At 41.6% G+C, this 21,393-nt stretch overlaps 1 protein-coding gene across 3 annotated transcripts in view; it reads right to left on the bottom strand.

The window, feature by feature from the left end:
- Positions 1-20,478, bottom strand: part of nhsl1b (NHS-like 1b) — a 101,203-nt gene extending 80,725 nt beyond the window's left edge. The window contains exon 1 of one of the 3 annotated variants that reach the window (XM_086264084.1): positions 19,769-20,478. In XM_086264084.1, coding sequence (XP_086120210.1) covers positions 19,769-20,090 — 322 coding nt within the window. In that variant the 5' untranslated portion in view covers positions 20,091-20,478. The remainder of the gene's footprint in view (positions 1-19,768) is intronic. The other 2 variants (XM_086264081.1, XM_086264082.1) reach the window with 2 other exon arrangements.
- Positions 20,479-21,393: the final 915 nt, after the last annotated feature.

Below are 21,393 nucleotides of genomic sequence, written 5' to 3'. Positions count from 1 at the left end.
AAAAAATATGAAGATGTTAAAGGAAGTACAGACTTCTTTAATACTGGGCACTAGCTTTGAGACAGCTGAGCTATCATGAGGCAGCAATGCGTGTGTCTGAGAGTGTGTGTGTCTGGACAGCATCAGTGGAGGGCTGCAGCAGAGGAAAGACAGCAACAGAAGGCCTATCACTACATGTCACCACCACACAGTAGCGGGGCACACCGACCGCAGTTCAGAGCTACAGTCTTGGAAACACAATAACCAGTAGCAGTGAGTGCATGTGAGACTGTGTCCATGAATGAAGTAAACATTATCCCCTAAAATCATCAATGCATCCTGTAAGGACACAAACTGGACTTTCCACCTTGGGTCTTATTCTCACAGATACCCAAATTAGGCCAGGCTAATTATGTACTCAGTACAAACATCATTGAGATCTGGGAAAGCTGATTTCTGGAAAATGAGCAGTCTCCTAAGTGCCCCACTAAAACACTACAGCCACTGAGGAGTCCTATAATTAGAGCCCAGGGGACTAATTTCTGTGTTTACATTTAGTTGGATAGAGAAACCAGCTTTTAAAACTGTTTATGAAAACCAAAGTTTAGGCCGTGTGTGGCTTTACAAGCCACACACAAGCCACACACAGCCTGACCCAAAAGATCATGTTTGCAAGAGTCCATGTTTCGAAAAATCTCCATATTTAGGCTGAACCATAGCTAGAAATGTATCAACAGGCAGAGGACAGGGAGCATTTGAACCGCAGGGTGGGTGGTGCAGAGTGTTGTCGAACTGTCGTTGGTTACTGAATAGAACAAAGCCATCTTTAAAGTTACCAGCAACACCGGTGATTTTCTACCTCAAATCGTCTCCTATTATAAGATTACGACCGGGGTTTAAACGTCAATGTATCATTGGCAACTTAATTGCAATAGCAGGATTTCCTGTAAATAAAAGTTTCTTTTAAGCTGATCACAGACATTTATAAAGAGAAAGACACCTCCATATCACCCGATTAGTTTCCGATGGATTTGTTTTTCCCTCTTTCCTTTTCTTTAAAAATATAACAAAATACCTGGAAAAATTACATTGTCAGCCTAAACTAAGCTGTGCTGGAGGTAAACAGCAATCTCTGTGTTGGATGCCATCACAAAGCAATCATTTCCACCGATGAGATCATAGCCATTAGCCTAACTAATGAAAAACATCACCATTACGGCTCAGTGATTACGAGTCAGCTCCATACAGTGTCTTCACAACGCTGACGCAAACTGCAGACAGTGCAAAAGCAGCGGATTGGGTGTGACTATGATACTAATAACTGTGTTTTAATAATGCTGACCATAAATTTACAAATGTTTGCTATCATTATCAGTCATATTGATAAGAAACTAAATTAATAAAGAGACAAGAAGAACAAATTAATTCCAGTTGTGCTGCAAGAGATATGGAGGTGCAAAAGACTCCACTCGTCTGTCTCTGTGTTGCCCAGAGACCAGTTATGAAATTCCCATCAAGGTGTTTCCAGTTTGGAAATCTAAAACACATACAAATGTCACCACTTTCCATGTACAGTGTCCCAATGACCCACAAAAGAAAGCCAGCCAGAGAAAAGTAGTGCATTAGTGTGTGTGGGTGCACGCATGTGTCCATGTGACTTATGGTGTTACTGCATTTCAAGCTGTCTACGCTGGTCGGTAGTAGATGTGAGCTCATACAATGGGCTTCTTTGTGGGATTGGGTGATGGGGGGAAGAGATTAAGTAATATGTGAGAGAGGCTGAGCTTGGCAGACTTTAGTAGCTCCACACAATTCAAAATTCAGTGGGTTAATCTGTCAGTGCAGAAGGATTATTCTTTGCAAAAACAGCTTTTTTAAGGGTATATTTGTCATGCTGTAGATGTAGTTATGGGATATTTATAAGTCAGATGATTAATTCCAGCATTACTCAATCTCTACACGCATGCATCACATCAGTGTTTAGACGAAGTGTGCAAGAAAAAAAAAAAAGAAAGACTTTCTCAGAGTATTGGGGTGCGACCTTTAATTGCCTAACCACACATGTGGCAAAACTTAGTCAACTACACCCAAAGCACTCCGCCCAAACTCTGGCAGCAACAGGAAAACTGTTGGGGTCGAGTCCAAACCGCGAACCGCTGTGTCACTGCAAGCCCCTGAAAAATATGAACCCCGACTTCTCAAAGTGTTTGGTTGAAACAAAGAGATGAAACAAGGAGGAGAGGAGAGGAGGAGGAGAACTGCTCAGACCTCGTGTGTCACCTCCCTGCTCCTGAAACCGCTTCCCTTCCCATCCACTCCCTGAGCCCGCAACCACATGAAAAGCCTACTGGGCTGGGTTCCCATATGGTGAAGAGACAGGGGTGTGTGTGTTTAGACGGTTTAGCCAGTTAAGGGGGCTCCGTCCGACCTAATGCCCCCAGCCTTAAGAAGCCACTCAGACAGCTGTTTTCCTGAAGAGCCTCACTCTCTCTCCCCAACACACACATACATGAACAATGCACACTCATCCCTGACCAATTAGGACACCCAGTTATGCTATTAGGCCTGTTTACCATAAACTCCCTGCTAGTCCCTCCCTTTCACCTTTCCCACTTTCCCCCCTCTCCTTCTTGCTTCCATCAACAAAAATTGTTTAAAATCCGAAATTCCTACATAGTTTAATCCCACAAGTAAAACAATGTGAAAAAAGAAACAAGGCAGCTAAAATTGTGCTCATAAATCCAAAAAACAAGGGGCTCATAGCTGCGGTGTATAGTTATGAAGTGTAGCATGGCTGCAACGATAGCAGTTTTATAAATAGCGTGTAAATGTTTTCCAAGTTTCCAAATGTGTCCAAAAAAGTCAAATAAAATGCCTTCATTAGTTCCTTTTTGTGTGTCTGTGTTGTCATGTGTGTGTTAAAAGCCTCCAATTCCCCCATTTTTGCTCATTTCTTCCTTTTTTAATCCTCTTGCATTTCACCCTCCTCTCGCCTTTTCAACTCCTCTCTTTTACCCTCTCGTTTCCGCTCGCTCCCTGTCACAGCTCCCCCTCCGTCTATGGAGCCACTGAGTTGGAACTGTTGTCGAATGGTCAGCATGCTGGGAGAGATCGAGACTGGCCAAGAATGCCTGTGTTTGTGTGCAACTTCACTGGTCTTGCCAGGGGGAATTAGCCTCTTTTTCTTTCCCCTCGCTGTTGTGTATAGCCCTGTCTGACTTGTCAGCCTCAACGGCACGGAGATCAGTCCAGAAAAAAACACTTTAAGAAAAGATGCACAAAACAAGAGAAGAAGGAAGAGGGAGGATGATGAGAGGACAAGGAGGAGAATGAGGAGATGTGCTAAATACCGTGAGCCTGACTGACTGGTTTGGAAAGTTCAGTCAAAGGGAGTGAGCAGTGGACAAAGAAGAGGACATAACAGTGACATTACAATGCAATACAGTACACACTGAGCGTCTGCACACACCCCACGATTACAGTATGAGTACAAGCTTGTTTGCATCTGCACTCAGGTTTTGTCCAGGAGAGCGATCAGAAATAAATGTTTCTCCAACTTGAAAGACAAAGCGAGAAATGAAGACAGAAACACTGACAGGAGCAGATATTAAAGCGAAAGACAAGGCAGCAAACAGGGTGATAGAATGCCGAACAAAGACCAGATTCTTCATGAATGATTTAAAAAAGAAAAAAGAGAGAGAGAGAGATTGAGGGATTTCCCTGTTTTTTTTTCTTCCAGCCCTAGGGGATCTGCAATTTCCATCGAGACCACTCATCACTGCCTCAGTCTTCCCACAACAAAGATCCTCATCTCTCATCTCCAAACATCCAGGGGGCTCAGGGACTCAGGGTCTGGTCCCTCAAGGGCAACAGTCCTTACCGGCCCCATTAACCTGCCTCGCTGCTCCAGCTTCATTCAGGACCTTTGGGCCTCTAGACCCAAGTTTTTCCAAGAGGTTGGGGGTGGGGTGGAGAAGAGGCCCTGACAGTAGGAGAGGCAGCCGATTGGGTGAAATCATCTCAATCCCAGCAGAGAGTAGAAGCACACTGTTGGGGTTGAGGGTACTTAACTGAAGAGAGGAGGGGGTTTTCTTTTATGTGGTGCCGCCCTTTTAGCTACTGTGGGCCCCACCGAGGCTAACGGATCAAACGAAGAAGGAATGTGTGGGTTTGTGTGTGCGTGTGTTAGAGTGCAATAGATGGAGAGATCTAAGGATCACAGGAGGCAAACAGGCAGACTGTGGGTGCTTTTCATTATGCAAACTTATTCTTCTTTGAGTGCTCTCTCCACCTGTGACCCGGAAATCTTTCCCACTCTGCCATCATTCGGGATTTTCCAGTTCCATAAATGCATCATGGAAACTACTTCTTTGTTACAAGCAAGTGATGCTGCTTAAAACCTAAGGAGTACTCATTTGCCCAACCCCTCACATTCTCACTAAGAACCGAGAAAGAGACGCAAGTGAGGAAAAAGAAATTAGACATTTGCACACAAATAAGCACAGAAAGTAATTAAAAAGGTGAAACATCCTCTCTCTCTTCTCGGTCTTGTTATATGCTGATGCATTTTCTCACAGGCAGTTAAAAAGTTAACTGTTTTAGCTATCAAAAACACAATACAACCTGCACTGGAACCATATGTGATCAAGTTAAAGAAAACAAGAGGAGGGGGTTAAAATGACACAAAAACACCGCGTCTGTGTACACTTACAGCACAACCTGAAACATGCACACACTGAACAAACAAAAGCGCTCTGAGGTAGGAACCAGATCCCTCTCGATCACCAATGAACTCAACACGAGTGAAACTGGGCTACGGTGACTTCAGCCCTTATGATACCACTGACAGGCGCACAATAACAGTTACCTGATACACCGGTACCACAAGTCTGCTTCATAACCTACAGCTGGGACCACGGTGCCTCCAGACTCTTTCAGTATGAAAACATTTGTTACTCTGCAGGATTCTGTACGAAAACACGCCTGACAGGCAACTTACCAGATCTCTGTTGTAAAGAAACGGGATGCAGCACCACCAACTTTCATTTTATTGGTATTACTTTTTGTAGGAATTTTAAAGTTGCACCAAGCATTTTCCATTACTGGCTGACATGTTTTGAACATAAACTAGCTGGTAGTGTGGCCACTACCAGCTCCACCACCATCATCAAGTTTGCTGACGACACCGTCGTGGTGGGCCTGATCTCTGATAACAACGAGACGGCCTACCTGAAGGAGATTAGGAATCTGGAGAACTGGTGCCAGAGGAACAACCTCCTTCTAAACGTCAGTAAGACAAAGGAGCTGATAGTGGACTTCAGCACCAAGCAGGAGAGGAACTACCAGACCCCCGTCATCAACGAGTGCCCAGTGGAGAGAGTGGACAGCTTCAAATACCTCGGAGTTCACATCACGCAGGACCTGTCATGGTCCTGTCACATCAACACCGTGGTGAAAAAGGCCCGACAGCGTCTCTACCACCTCAGACGCTTGAGAGACTTCCAACTGCCCTCCAAGGTGCTCAGGAACTTTTACTCGTGCACCATAGAGAGCATCCTGGCGGGAAACATCTTAACCTGGTTCGGGAACGGCACCATGCAGGACAGACGAGCTCTACAGAGGGTTGTGCGGTCAGCTGAGCGCACCATCCGCTCCGAGCTCCCTGACCTGCACTCAATCTACAGCAGGCGGTGCTGGACCAAGGCCAGGAAGATCGTGAAGGACCTCAGCCATCCCAACAACAGACTGTTCTCTCTGTTGAGGTCAGGAAAGCGATTCCGCTCCCTGAAGACCAACACAGAGAGACTGAGGAGGAGCTTCTTCCCGCAGGCGATACGGTCTCTCAATCACACCACCACACAGTACTGACCCACACATATGGTTCTTACACACACACTGGACTTTCTGGACTTTGTTTTTGCACAACACTGGTCACTATATTCTTCATTTCCGGTTAATACTTGTACAGCTGCTGTTATTGTGTATATATTTATTTATATTTAGATTTCTTCATACATTCTTATATAGTTCTATATTGTGTATTGTGTATTTTGTTGTACAGTTATTTTATTTTCAACTTTAATTTATATATTTATCTTTATCTTATTCTTCCCAGTTAAATTTACCCTTCATTCTAATTTGTGTTGTACAGTTATTTCATTTTTAACCTTAATTTATATTCTATTCCTTCCTAGTTAAATTTACCCTTTTTAATTTTTCATATTTATTTCCTATCTTATTCATAGCCTTTTCCTTTTTTTGTTTTCTTTAGGTCACGAGCAGTTGTCCAAGCATTTCACTACATATCGTACTGTGTATGACTGTGTACGTGACAAATAAAATTTGAATTTGAATTTGAACTAATTTAAAATAAATTTATGGCAATTAAAAGAACCAATTACATACTTCCTGTCTTCAGGAACAGAAAAAGACAAAGAACTCAGATTTCTCAGATTATATTGATTATATAATTTGCTTTGTGCTAGTTGTCATCATACTCACCAACATCTGCAAATTTTGGATTTTTTTTTTAAATTGTAACTTTCCCTGATGAGTACATGATCTTCTGACTGTAATTAAAAGACTTCCCTTCATATATATCGAGTAAAAGCCAGACTTTAGAAAAGTGGAGAACCGGTCAATTACCCAATTTCCTTCGGGGCCAACCTTCAGGATCAATAAAGTTTTATTGAATTGAATTGAAAATGTGGGACATTATCTCAAGATGTAGGACAAGAGGGAAAGGAATAAAATCCAGTTCACTCCCACATAAAGAGGGACATCTGGTCACATTAAGTATAGAACAAAAAAATTAGTTTTTCACTTTTGATGTTGAAATTCTAGTTTTTTATTAGTCTGTTATTTGGCAGAAATATTAGTCTGTTAATTGGCATATTTTATACCGTCTATGTTTTTACCATAATTAACTTACTATTTGCTATTGTAACAGTTCACATGTTTACAGTCGTTTTCCACAGACACTTCTCCTGCAGGCAGATCAGGGATACAGCTGAATTAACTAAAGTGAAGTGTGTGAGTGGTGTCCACTCTCTGGAAGCTGCGTCAGTATCTATTTGGCAACCTGTGTATAATAATAACTCCAAAAAAAAAAAAAAAAAAAAAAAAAAAAACCTACCTGACACTAGGGAACACACCAAATCAAACAGCTATGACGGTGACAGCCTGTCTCACTGAAGCACACGCACAAACACACACACTCCTTTCACACACACAGAGACAGAAGGTCAAAAACACAGCTGAGTCAATATACCAGGACATTAGCTGGCAGCAGCCTTCAAAACACATATCAGTGCCTAAAAGGTTTGACCATTCAAGTCCAAGAGGCTTTCACTTCATTGCAAAGGCTGTTTGAGCAGGGCACTTTTGGATTAGGAGGCAAATTTGAGTCTAAGAATCTCATTAGAAAGCAAAAAAAAGCAGGTTTGCATTTATAATCTGCCCCCTTCTGAAGCCAGCGTAAACCTCAGAGTGTGGGACAGAGAAAAGCTTGAGCCAACAGCAACAGCACCTGAATGACAATGTGGTTGAAATACATGAGAGAAAGCCATTCACATGACCTCACAAGAACTTTAACATAACTACTATTGCATTAAAAACAAGCTCAAATATCAACATAATTAAAAGGATCCTTTAATTAATGTTATCCGTAATTTCATGTTTCTAACCGTCTTTCAACATTTATAAACCAACAGGTATTGTATGGACACACACACACACACACACACACACACCCTTGTTTCCTGGTCTTTTCAGCTTCACATGGAGCCTCCGTTAATGGGCAGTAACTGAAATGGGTGTGCAGACTCCAGCAGAGCTTAAGGAGATTAACCATTCTGTAGCCATATGAAATAATATTCCCCATAATCCCCGTCACCGACTCCAAAAAAATCCCTTCTCACTGTGTGGCAAGGGAGGGCCTCGATTAATGTCCTCTCTTGTTCTTTTGAACACACACAAACACACACACACCTGGACAAAACTATTGTTGTGTGTGTTTGAATGTGAATATGTACACTGTTCAACAGTTTTTTTGTAAAGTCAATCAATAAATTCGGTCCCTTGCTCTCTCAGTGGCTCTCTCTGTCAATAATTCAACAATCCTGAAACATTTAATCGGACCGTGGAAGCAAGCCGTGTCCTTTACTCTATCCACTTTCACTTAACAGATGTTCTGACTCGAGGACGTTCTGCTGCTGTGTGTGGCCAACCACGCTAAGACCAAATCTGTGCACTGGTTAATCACAATTAGAGCCTTGTTTTGTCTCCAAGCAACTTATCAACAAACTCGTGAAGGTGTGATCGAGTCAAACAGAACAGTATCAACAAAAACCAGAATAAATACACCATCTCATAATCATCAAGTATTAACATTAATAACGCTGAGTGTTCTGACATGCTGAGGTTTACTGAGGAACAGTGAATCCCTATGCCCAAGGACGATCACTGTGCATGTCTAGCACTAGTTTTATTTCCTCTTTGTGTGAGTTATGATCCACAAACCATGCACTGAAAAGCACAATTGAGAGCCCACATTACCACTTCAAGGCCAGTGCCTTATTGTTTACATGTGTTTATCCAAGTTATTATTCTTTTCTGAGTGTTGATAGACGTCAGCACATGTTGCAACCAGTCCCTGAACCTCATTTTCCCTCCTTAGGCAAGTTTCATGTTTAACAGACAAAATCACAACAATAAACAAATTTCTGTTGCTGTTTGTTGGGCCACAGTTATTCAGCCCGAGACACTGATCGGCAACCCCTGCAAACCATCAGCTGCAAGAAGAAGAAAAAAAGCCTGACAGGTTGGCAAGTGGTTGGTGGAGGTTGTTAGCAGTCATTATGAAGTTGTTTGTCAAAGACGAGGCTTAGAGATTCGTCACCGACTGCTTGGCAACCACAAGTTGTAAGGAAATTGGTTGCAAGGAGGTACACAGTGCTAAAAAGAAAACATCCATAGTACAGGGTGGGCCATTTATATGGATACATCTTAATAACATGGGAATGGTTGGTGATATTAAAGTCCTGTTTGTGGCACATTAGTATATGTGAGGGGGCAAACTCCTCAAGACGGGTGGTGACCATGGTGGCCATTTAGATGTCGGCCATCTTGGATACAATAGGAAGAGGGCCATGTGACACATCAAACTTATTGGTAATGTCACAAGAAAAACAATGGTGTGCATGTAGTAGCCTTGGTAAAACAGAGAATTTAGTGTAAATGTACTCAAATTTATATAGTGCTTCTCTATTTTTACTGACAAAGCACTTCACATAAAAAGTCACATTTTATCCATACACTCATACAACACTTTATTTTGTTCTGTTCAAACGTATACCTACTGCACATCCATAGCCAGTTTAGAACAATATTAGCCTAAAATGCATGGAAAGAGCTCTGGGAAAAAGTACCCAGAGGATGTACTCAAAGCAGAAAGCCCCCAGCCAGCCTTCTTGTTGTCACTTCTTGTTGTGAAGTGACAGTGTTAACCACTCCATCACCAGGCTGCGCTAATACTGATGAATGGAAGACTGGAAGAGCACAAATAAGTTTAAGTGAAGGCACACACACATATATGCACAATGAGGTCTCTGTGGATGAGGCAGACAGCTAAAGCTGCTACAGAGGAAGATTCAGTAGTCAATGGGGATTCCTTTATGGAGTATGTCATATTTCACAGTGACACACACTTTCTCAGACACACATGCAAACACCATGGAGCCTTCTGCAGCGAGACGGTGATTAATGATGAGCCGAGAAAGTGCTTCAGGCAAAAGAAGGAAAAACAAAGGCTTCATACCGATGCCCATTTGAGTAATTAATTGAAAAGAAATTACCGAAGTAAACAAAACAACTCAAAACTCTCACTATGCATCTTTACGCCTGTTGCACTCGCAGGAATTTTTCTTCTAACTGTTTGAGAGTTTGAGCTTGCAGTCTGAGAGGACTTCCAAACCAAATACTTAATTATCTGAGAGGGAATAGGAAACTTCACTGAAAAAAATTCAGTAGTCCTGCAGCTGCCAAAGTTGTGATGTTATCATATCGACAAAATCAGTCCAGACTTCCAGTGTAAACACCTGTCAAAGTTCTCAGTCCTACATTTGTGGCAATTTCCACTACAGTAGGCATCCCTGGGAAAACATTTTACTACGATGACACACACAAGGTGAAAAAACAAAAAAACACCATACAGAGAGAGAGAACAGTCTCATGTTAAGTCACATACATCTCAGTGACTAATCAGACAGAAAGATAAACAATTCTGGCGATTTTGTGGGTGGTGAAAATGAGCCAGTAAAATTGGTCAGGGTGAGCTTAGATATTTATGGTGATGAGTCAAGACAGTCATAACTGTTCAGTCTAACAGGACAAGGTGAAGATTTTTTATGATCTTTACCAACATTAAGCTGACATACTTTAGGTTTACTCAAAGGAATATGGGTAAACCTAAAGTATGCTGGTATCCACCAGGTAATGGCTGCACGTTACGTCTTGAATTTTGTTTACTTCAACTTCTCTTTAAGGTGGCGGCAAAGGCATCAGGAAAGTCAAGCGTTAAAGAGTTTAAAGCCAAAAAATAAGGAAAAAAAAAAACAAGTCAAAGTGATCAGCAGATTCTACTAAACTCTGCAGTTCAGCAAGCCTCTTCGCTTTATTGTGCTCTGTTGTCAATATAGGTCTAATGGAAACAGTGACGAGTAAGGTGGCACAGGCCATTGTTTACCATACAATCATCAGACAAACATGCAATAACCAAAGCCGCATAATGTAATCACTAAAGGGAGCCATAAAGTAGGGAGTGGGGTATGTACAATGAACCTCCTGACCACTGCCAGGAAGGTGGCACATTATCTTACAGCTCTGACAAAAAGAAAAGAAAAATAAACATTAGAAAAAAAAACAATCAAGAGAAAAGTTCCTGATATAATACATAATTAAGACTTTTTTTATACAAATAATTAGAGATTGCAGGCATAATGAAACTGAAGGCCATTATATGGAATGATTCCCAAGGCAGACTAATGTAATGTATAATTGAATGTACTTATGTAGCGCCAAATCACAACAGCTGCTTCAAGGCACTTTATTTTGTATGGTAAAGATCGTGCAACAGTACAGAGAAAATCCCAACGATCACACAACCTCCTGTGAGCAAGTATCAAGTAACCTCCGACTCAGAGAGGGCAAGCCATCTGCCGTGACAGGTTAGGGGTGAGAGTCAAGGGGGGATAGACACCGTGGAAGAGACCGAGATTAATAATAACTAATGATTAAATTCAAAGTGGTGCATAAACACAACCACCGGGCCACGGACCGGTACTGGTTCGTGAGCTGTTTGTTTCCGGGCCGCAAGAGTTGAGGCTCGGGTGAAATTAATGGTTTTCGGGGTTTTTACCGTTAACTCGGTTCCCCTGTGTCTTTTCCTGTGTTATAGTTGTGTCTTATTTTGAAAGAAATATTTAAGTGTTACCATATCAACCAGAGAGCGTTAAGGGGCAGAGAGGAGGATGTTACTCTCAGTGTTGTTGGTGCATTTCAGGAGGACGCTGCTAATAAAGTTACACAATTACACAGTGAATTCGCGTTTATTATTATATTTACAAAATACCACAGTTTTTGTCTTGGTCGTATCATTTTATTTTGTTATATTTATCCGTGACACCTTAAAGGCTGGTCCGTGAAAATATTGTCAGACATTAAACTGGTCTGTGGCGCAAAAAAGGTTGGGAACTGCTGACATAGTGGGTGAAAAGAGGTGCATGAAGATGAAACACTCAGTGCATCATGGGAAACCCCCAGTAGCCTAGGCCTATTTCAGCACAACTAAGAGAGAGTTCAGGGTTACCTGATCCAGTTTTTTAAAAAACTATGGCTCCTTCAGGATACATAGTGATTTTACCATTCTAACAATCTTCCCAGCAGCATCAGTAAACACAAGAACCCTGTCCGAGCTTGCATATGACAAATAAAACTGAGGGTGAAACTACAAAGCTTACCCAACAACTTCCCTCAGACCGTCATCACCTCAAACCAACATAGCTGACACTTGATGCACGTCTGGAACTTTTCCATCACACAGCTGGTGAAACCTAGCCTTATATTATTAAGACTATCAACTGATTTCGCTATTGCCGGTCTATGAATTACAAGCAACGGGTTCAACCAGAAGTGTCAGTTGCACAATGCACATGTCTGAATAAACAAATCCTGAGATGTTCATCAAGTATTAAACATTACATCAGCTAGTCTACAAAAAAAAAAAAAAAAAAAAAAAAAAAAAAAACAACCCTCTTGATGACCCTCTTGTCCCGCAACTTGTTTATTCAGCTGAGGATATTCAAGTTGGCTAATGTCGCCAGTGTTTACGGGACTAAAAATGTGCCTGAAAAAAGCCAGCCAACAGCTGTTTCTGAAGACTTATCATTCAGTCCAAATATAGCAGGAGGTTCACACCAGCCTCTGCCGTTGCAAGGTTTAAAGTGCAAATATTTCAATTTACCCCAAAGTCATCTGTTGCATCTAATCTGAAGCCTTGGCTTCATGTGATCTATATTCTGCAGACAGTGTTATTTGCTGCCAAGTGGCCCATTACATTTTATTTCTTTTAATGATAGACACTACATACCACTAAGAGAGTTTGAGTGCACGACCTGCATGCTTCTGCCTGTGTGTTCCTGTGTGAGCTTTGGTTAAGTGGCACAAGTGACAGATGTGGCAGAAAATCCTTGTTTATTTTTCCTCAGGCAGCCATTCAGACATGTGTGTATGGTGCGTTTCCAGGCCTTGAGTGCAGTTTTAGTGCAGATCCAGGATAACAATAGCCTTTATATTCCTGCTAGATAAGCTCCCACCTGCTGCAGTATGTCATTATGTACTGGATGGAATGGATGTGCCTCCCTGTCGGCCCATCTTCTTCCTTCCGTCTGCCTCTTGTACACATCACTGATAAACCACAATCTAATACTTGATAAAAATCCATCCTTTATTTTGCTCCCAACAGATGTTTGTGTAGCTTTACGTGACACTTTTTTTTACTCTTTAACGTCATAAAATAAACATGAAATGCTGCACCAGGTTTGCCACCACTGTGCAGCTGTTGTCCCTTTCGCAAAAAAAGAAAAAAGTCAAAGCAAGGTTGATACCCTCATAATATGCCCTGTTGTGGATCACTTTATACCAACTGCAAACATGTTTTTCTCTACAGGTTGCTTTACAGTATATAATGTCTAATAACACATGCAGGATACAGTAGATAGCAGTGCACGGTATTACATAAATGTACGAGTCAAGATAAAAGATTTTAAAAAAGATGAAATTTAAAGACGCAACTTTTAGTAGGAAATTCACGCCTTCATCTTTGGATATCTTGTAGGTTTTTCTGAATTAAGAATAACTAATCTCACTCATGCACAGCAATAAACTATATTGCTTCTCTCTTACTCTCACTGTTCTGCTATATCTACAAAAGGCTTCCCTGGACGCCAGACAAAAACGTGTAGGACAACATTATTAGAGTTTATTTTACTCACTGTGAAAGCTCTAACCATATATATATGGACACATCATATACACACATTCTTCCGGGTATTCATAAATCTTGAAAACTCAAGCTACTGTAAACAATGATTATCTGAAGATCAGTAAGTCAGTAAGTCAGCTAGTCAGTCATGAGGCATGTAATAACAGCTGTTTAACCACTATATAATATAAAATTACAACAATAAATTTTAAATAAAGGCAAGAATGAGCATTAAACACATTTAAAAAGGAACACATGCTTTAAAGGGGAAAAAAGGATAGCTGGAGGAAAAACAAAAGATAAGAAGAGAGAAAAGATCGTGACAAAAACTGATTATAAAAAGAGAAAGTCGAGAGTGTGAGCGTGGTCCTTGTCTTTGTTGTGGTCAGCATGGCAGTATAAGGGTTGACATCAAAGAGTAGAGGACGGACAGAGATGAGAGAGGAAAGGTCTGGAAACCATATGAAACAACAGGAAAAGAGAGCGAGAGCAAGGGAGTGAGCGAGGAAGAGACTTTAAAACAGAGGAAGGGAAAGCTGAGGCAAAAAGGAGAGCCGCTGAAAATTTGCTGAAATGTCATTTTACACTCACACAGAAGCTGTGAAAATGTTTTGCAATATTTCATGTAAAAAAAAAAAAAGAAGGTATATTTGCATATATTTAGTTTCTGTGGTCTAGAGGCAAACACAGGATTTCACTTGAGATCTGCTGACGGTTCAGCTTTTGTTTGTCTCTCCGTAGGAAATACATTTGGGAACAAACATCAGGCTATTTGTGACACTTTTCCTCTAAAAACAATAGCTGTGTAAAAACCCGACCGTGACCTCGACTTGAATTTTCCAGCAGCGGTCCAAATGTAATGCATCTGTGTAAAGGCCTTTGAGTGTACAAATACACACATCAAAACAGATATATGAAAATAAAAATACCACAAAAACACACACAACCCTGAGGATGTCCCACTGCATCCTGTCAGGCAGAGGTCACGACAGTGGGGATTAAATCTTGCTCATCTCCCTGCATGCTGGTTAAACCCTGGATTACCCCACAGCACCCTCAATTGCCGACTTACTAACCTATAAGTCCATCATGTGGTGCTCTCTGATTGCGGAGATGTTCGCATGTTTGTGTGTCGACAGCAACAATGAAATCTCAACAGTAGGGAGACAGATTTATCTAATTAAGTTTACTGCCGTCAGCATAAGTCCCCAACCTTTTTTGCGCCAAAGACCGGTTTATGTCTGACAATATTTTCACGGACCGGCCTTTAAGGTGTCGCGGATAAATAAGAAAACCAGTACCAGTACAAAAAAAAAAGATTTATTCATAAGACACGGGAAAAGACCCAGGGAAACCAAGTTAACAATAAAAACGATTTAAAAAAATAACAACAAAAAGAAAAAACCCTGAAAACCATAAATTTCACACCCATGCCTCAGCTCTCACGGCCCAGTACCATATGACTCACAGACCAGTTAGGGTCTGTGGCCCGGGGGTTGGGGACCGCTGCTCTACTGGACTGAGATCTGGTGACTGTGGAGATCATTCAAGGACAGTGACATCATTGTCATGTTCACCAAACAAGTTACAAGTTATCCAATCAGCACACTGTGTCATAGAGAGATGGATGTGACCAGCAACAATACTCTGGTAGGATGTGGCATTGACACTGGAGTGGCACCCAGTGTGGTCTTCTGCTACTGTAGCCCATCTGCTTTGTGCGTTCAGAGATGCTCTTCTGCATAACTTCTTCAACAAGTGGTTATTTGACTTACTGTTGTCTTCCTATCAGCTTGAAGCAGTCTGGACGTTCTCCCGACATTAACAAGGCATTGCCACCCAGAAAATTGACAACCATTGAATATTTTCTCTTTTTTTGTGTTAACAAAAAGTTGAAAAGGTACATCTAGTGAATATTTGGGATCCAGCTTATCAGTTTGTTTAGTTAAGTTTATATTTAGAGACAGAAACGGAAACAAAAAACCTTTAAACAAAAAAAAAGAAAAAGAAAAAAGGTGCTATAAGCAGCATCTGCTATTAGCAAAACTGTAATCGCAAACATATCCACCAGTTCAAGGATATTTTTGGACTTTCACAAGTGGAGATACAAATCAACCAAGATTATAAGGGCTTTCATCTGTTGCCATTCCAACACCGATGTGATATTTTTATTACTTTATATAAGTAAGGTCTCTCATGACATGTGGTTTGCTCAGGAAATAACTAGATCTATTACAGCTGCAGTTGAGTGACACAAGTGAGGAGGAGAAGCGGCCAGGAAACGGAGCCATTAACCAACCAGATTACCACAGCTTAGGCCTATCATCTTCTACTGGTGTAAAATAAGTGATAAAATACACTACTGTATACTGTAAGAATGATCTTGTGGCTCGAATCGGGGGTTAAACACAGTCAGGGCAGCGCTCGCATATACACAAATCTAAATTTAGCTGTTTCCTTATTAACTCGACTGTCTCCCACCATCAACAGCAAATCTGTCTCTGACAGATTATGTTTTAAGAAACTGCAAGACAGCACTGAGTCGATGGGATGTATCTAAATCCAGGGATGTATTGGAGCCGTGAGAGAGCACTGCCTGTAGATTCAAACACACAATCTCATACACACAGTCCAAGTCAGACACAGTTCACTGGCAATATCCCTCCACTTCCACAGCCCCTTCCCACTCATTTTCTCTCACTTTTTCCCTTCATTTCTTCGACCCATCTCTTTTGTTCCTGATGGGAGAAGGTCGACCTCTAAAACCAGGCCAGGCTGCCGGCGTTGGAACGAGCGCCGTGGGAACCGACTTGTGGATTCTGGCTGCGTAATGACTGCTCTCTATCGATGAATGAAGGGGACCACAGTGGGCCAGAGTGAATAGTGACTAGGGAGAACTGAGGTAGGATAAACAGGGCTGTGCATGTGAGTGTGCATTTGTGTGGCAAACAGGAAAAGAGGGTTAGAAAAAAAGCCACAAACACCAATTAGTTTATCCAGGCACGACTAATTTGTTGTTCGTTGGCTTTTGACATGGATGCAACTTTGATGTCAGTCAAGCAGTTCCACTGTTATTATCTGAATAACTGATTGCAGTCCCACTCTGAGGATGAACTCCCCCTCCCAACACAAGAAGAACCACTTGAACATAGCAACACACCCTAAACATGATAGCATACATTGCTACTCATGAAAGAGCATCGGGCAAAGACTATGCCTATAAATATCTGAGGGATAGGAGGAGGAATGTCCAAGCACTTAACATGTATATCAGTGTGTGTATGGGAGACAAGATGGACTGTAGACATTAGCAGGTCAGCTGGAAACATGCTTTTTTTTTTTTTAATTCTGTGTGTGTGTGTGTGTGTGTGTGTGTGTGTGTGTGTGTGTGTGTGTCTCTGCTAGTCGGCATCAAGTTAACTGACAAAAGAAGGCCCCAAGTTTCTCCTTTCTCCAATTAACCTTCACTAGTATGACCTACTTTTAACATTAAAATAGCATACTCCCAAATCTACCCAGAGTTATATTTGGCAGAAAAGAATACGTTTCTAATATGTAGCTAAATTCATACTTCAAGTAAAAGTCAAGCTTGTGACATCACAGCGATGGCTACTTGGTGTACAGAAGTGCACAGACCTCTGGGGGAAGCAGAGTCTGGCGTGGTTCTCAAGGTCGAACTTTTCTCATGAGGAACAAAAGATGGGTTGTAGAGATGAAGGGGGAGAAATGACAGGAAATAGGTAGTGGAGGGATACTGTCAATGAACGGTGTCTGACTTGAACTGTATTTATGAGTCTGTGTATCAGTATGAGCTCCAAAACAATCAAGTATTGATGAGAAAGCTAGAGAGATAGATGTTTGGATTAGTTAAGGCATAATAATACATCTTCATCTGGAACAAACAGCATGGTTAAGGGACTTGAAACTGTTTTTATTTCTACTATCCATGGCATTAGCCTTATTAATATTATTAATACAATTGCACTTAATACAAGTAATACACCAGGGTGGAGCAAACGAGATCCATGTGCCAAACTTAGCAGGAGTGGCTGTTGTTGGCAGCCAGCAGAAATCCAAGCTAACCAAACTAGACTTTGTTTAAACTCTTGACTCTGAGTGTCAGGTGTTCCCCGCTGAGGCATGAGAGGATGACCTGTGACCTTTGCTCTGGGGTCCGCTCCTTCAGAACACATGGATCAACAGTGGAATAAAGCAGACAAAATACACACAATGAGGAAATCCCTTTTTCCTATCATGTCTCTGTTCAAACTGCCACTGATTACACTGAGTGTAGAGGTAGGAGTGCGCAAACACACACACTCTTACTTCGCCCTTCCTTCAATGTCAGTTTTTCAGTGCACAAGAGCCCCTCTTCATGCCCCTCACCAGTAACATGATCTGGCTCAGAGCTCTGAGGTTAGCGTAGGAACCCTGAGCCACAGGAGCAGAAGACAACAGGGTGACCAGCCGCAGATATTTACAAGCAGGCTGGTAAATTTATGTAATACAGTGCATTCCTCAGGGTTGGGTAGTCAGCACTACCCAACAAGCAACATACCATTATGTCTCATCATGGATTTGAGGTAAACACCAACTCTAAACACTGTCATTTAACAGCCGCTCCTCACTTTGTAAACCAGTGAGAAACAGCTGTGAAATAGCACAACATGGCAAAGAATGCTTTGTTTCCTGGAGTCATGCGCATGACACAGTAACTTTTATTCAAATACCAAATTCAAAGTAACTCTGCCAGGTGTTCTGGCATATTCAGATCCAGGACTCTTTTCATGGATTAACGCTGGAGGGCACTTCAAAAAAAAAAAAAAATACAGGTGTTTCCATGTGTGGAAAAAGCTGGCGTTGAGCTTCAGTGTCTGCGTTGTAATAAATCTAGACTCAGCGCTTCTGTAAACCTAACACACGGCTTTGAGGGCGTGTGGGAACTGCAGATCGCGACGTAACACACCGCATTCCAGCCTACTCTCTCACACCTCGTCTTCGGCTTCTGATGAATCAGGTCTTTAAATTAGACAAACCCTTTCAGAAAGAGCTCCCAGTCCCGCCTAAAACCGCATCAAAACTTCCAACAGGTACAGAAAATGGGAGCAGTCGAGTCATGACTGGGACTGGTTGCTGTCATGTAGTGGGCACCCCTACACCCCTTCACCTCCGTCTGGGATCTGTCTGCCTGTTCGGCTTATCATTTCTCTGCAGTCACTTTTGAACCTGTGTGTGTTTGTGTGACAAAGGGTGAGTCATATTTAGACACAAGGCAGGATGGACAGACGCAGATCAAATGCAGGAGGAAGGACAGTAAAAAGGAAACAAAAGTGAGTGAGTCAGAGATGAAATCCTCCTCTTTCACTTGGGTTTAGAGGAATTTGCACCAATCTTCCCAGCACTACTTTGCAATACATTTCGGAAGCAAGTTAGATAAGAAAAAGAGGCAGGGACTCAATAGAAAACATGATCCCTTAACTGCTGGGTTTACACACATTACCACATAACAGAGTCTTAAATAGGTGTCGAGAGGCAGATATGCAGTCATTCAAAGGCTCTGCCTCAGGTATGCAGCTCAGCAGGCCTATCTCTCAGTCTTGCTTGCACAGTCACCAGAGCATGAGTCAGTCTCAGTTAATATTTAACCCTCCTAAAGGAGGGAGCTTTAATAAAAGCAGGCTAAACAAATCACAAAACTTTAAAAGTAAAGAAATTGATTTTCCATTTGTCTGTGTGTTTATCAGCTTTATGGACATTAAGGAGAGATGAGGAAGGTGAAGGGTCTCCTGGGATCTCAGTGCCCTTTGAGGACCTGGATACAGATGGCCAGTATGTTGAGAGGATATCCATCATTTCTGACACAATGCCCCTGTTAACATAAGTCCCAATCAGGCAAATAAAGCCATGTGGGCAGGAGTCAGTGGTCACTCCTCTTTGACTCTTTTAAAAAGACAAATCATGACAGTCACCTTGGACCTCTCCACACTACTGCGCATGTTATCATAACAGGAAAAGCCAGAAGGTAGACGCACCTCTCTCACACAGACATATTTAAACTCTCGAATCATACATAACATGCACATCATATCTACAAATATGAACTCACTGCATGCATTTTTGCATGTCTCTGGATCTCATTTAGTGCTCTATAGTGGCTTGTAAGCATTTCATAGAAAGCTAAAGTGATTGGAGCCGAAAGATCAGTAGAGTAAGAGGGACAAAAACAAGTGGCCAACAGTGCAGACTCACGGATTTTCACTTTCTTGGGATCAAGCTTGTGGACTTCATCCTGCAGAATTTGCAGGCGCTCCTCGATCCTGCAGGATCTTCTAAACACCATCCCCGCCTCCATCTCGATGCCCAGGAAGATGTCGCTGGCATGTCGGGAAAGGTCGGAAAGTTGATGTATTACGTTAGTCAGCGTATGACAGCCAACCTCATCCAGCGATGAGAACAAAACGGGTTTTCGCAGTTTGCGTTTGCCGGCTTCTTCCCTGGGTTTCCAGCCATCCTTCTTCGCCGATAGCCTGCTCACACGGCGGGGCTCGATATTCCTCTGGTGAAAGGGCATATTTATTTCATACCAATAACTCCAGCGGGACCGAAAAGTGTTCACGCCGAGAAAAACAAAGCTTTAAAACAAACCCAACACGAACTCCCTCCCCGCGGTTGAGGAATAATCCTTGAATCCCGCCATATTCTGATTTTCAAAGCATGGGGACTTTGTGCTGCTGTACACTGCAGACGTTGCCTCCTAAAGTCTATTCAAATTCAACCAGACACAGTGCAGGCTGGAAAGAAAAAAAAATCACAAGGAAAAGTAGGGAAAAGTACAAATAAAAACCCGGAAAATACTACAACCACCTGTAGCGAGTGGAGCCGGAGCCAGAAAGAAGCGCAGAGTTTACCTGCCTCCCTCCGGAGAGAGCGGCCTGTCACAAAACAAGGACCGGAGCTCTTCAGAAAACGGAACAAGGAAGGAAACGAGCAGGAAACCTGGAAGCTGTAGATCCTGGATCGTATTTTTTATTTATTTATTTATTATCTGAAATCAAAATTAAAATCTTTCTCAAATGGTTTGACTTAATAAGTCTTATACTTAGTTTTTTTTTATTATATATATATATATTTATATAGAGTTAGTAAATCTCTCATCAACCCTAACCCTGACTTTACATAAGTACATTAAACCCCCCCCCCCCCCCACCCCCCAATAAATAAATAAATAACTGTCGAACACAAACATTCATTTTATTAATTTATTATTTTCGTTTTTCTGCAACTGAAAAAAAATGCCATCCATAAATTCAAAATTTGAGTCAGCTTAAATGGTCTTAGCATTTTAAGCTAGTACCTGTCACACTAATTTTGAATATGTCGAGATTGTCAGACACAAATGTAATTATATGTATTTTATAATTTCTAGAGTTTATTTCAATTTCTTACATTTTTAGCTATTTTGAGTTAGTAAGTCTCGGATCGTTTCTCAGTTTCTCATATTCATGAAAGTCATCAAGTCAAAAATCATAGCGTTAACAAAATGATATGTAGGTAGCGTAGTCTGGATACTTTGAGGTAGTCATGTTATTTTCTTGCTATTTCGCTAATGTTTCTCTTGTCTGTTGCACATTTATTTTTAAAGGGGAATTTGCCCACAGTTATTACAGAGCAAACAGACATAAGTTTTTTTCATACCATTTAAAATAACCTCATGGTAACACATTCTCTGAACACTTGTCTGTAATTTATGACCTCAGTGTGTGCACATGGCATGTTTGTCCAGCTCCTCTGTTCACCATCTGACATTCCCATATCTGCTCTTTAAATTCCTCACAGCTCTTTTCAAGGGCACACCATCCCCTCAACTCACTTTT

This window comes from Aulonocara sp. 'chitande type north' Nkhata Bay, linkage group LG15, assembly GCF_057382095.1.
Source record: "Aulonocara sp. 'chitande type north' Nkhata Bay isolate Kocher_YH1m ecotype deep benthic linkage group LG15, A_spYH_male_GT1.1, whole genome shotgun sequence".
Classification (NCBI taxonomy): domain Eukaryota; kingdom Metazoa; phylum Chordata; class Actinopteri; order Cichliformes; family Cichlidae; genus Aulonocara; species Aulonocara sp. 'chitande type north' Nkhata Bay.
The sequence above is the reverse complement of the archived record's forward strand: the minus strand, read 5'-3'. Positions and strand labels throughout refer to the sequence as shown.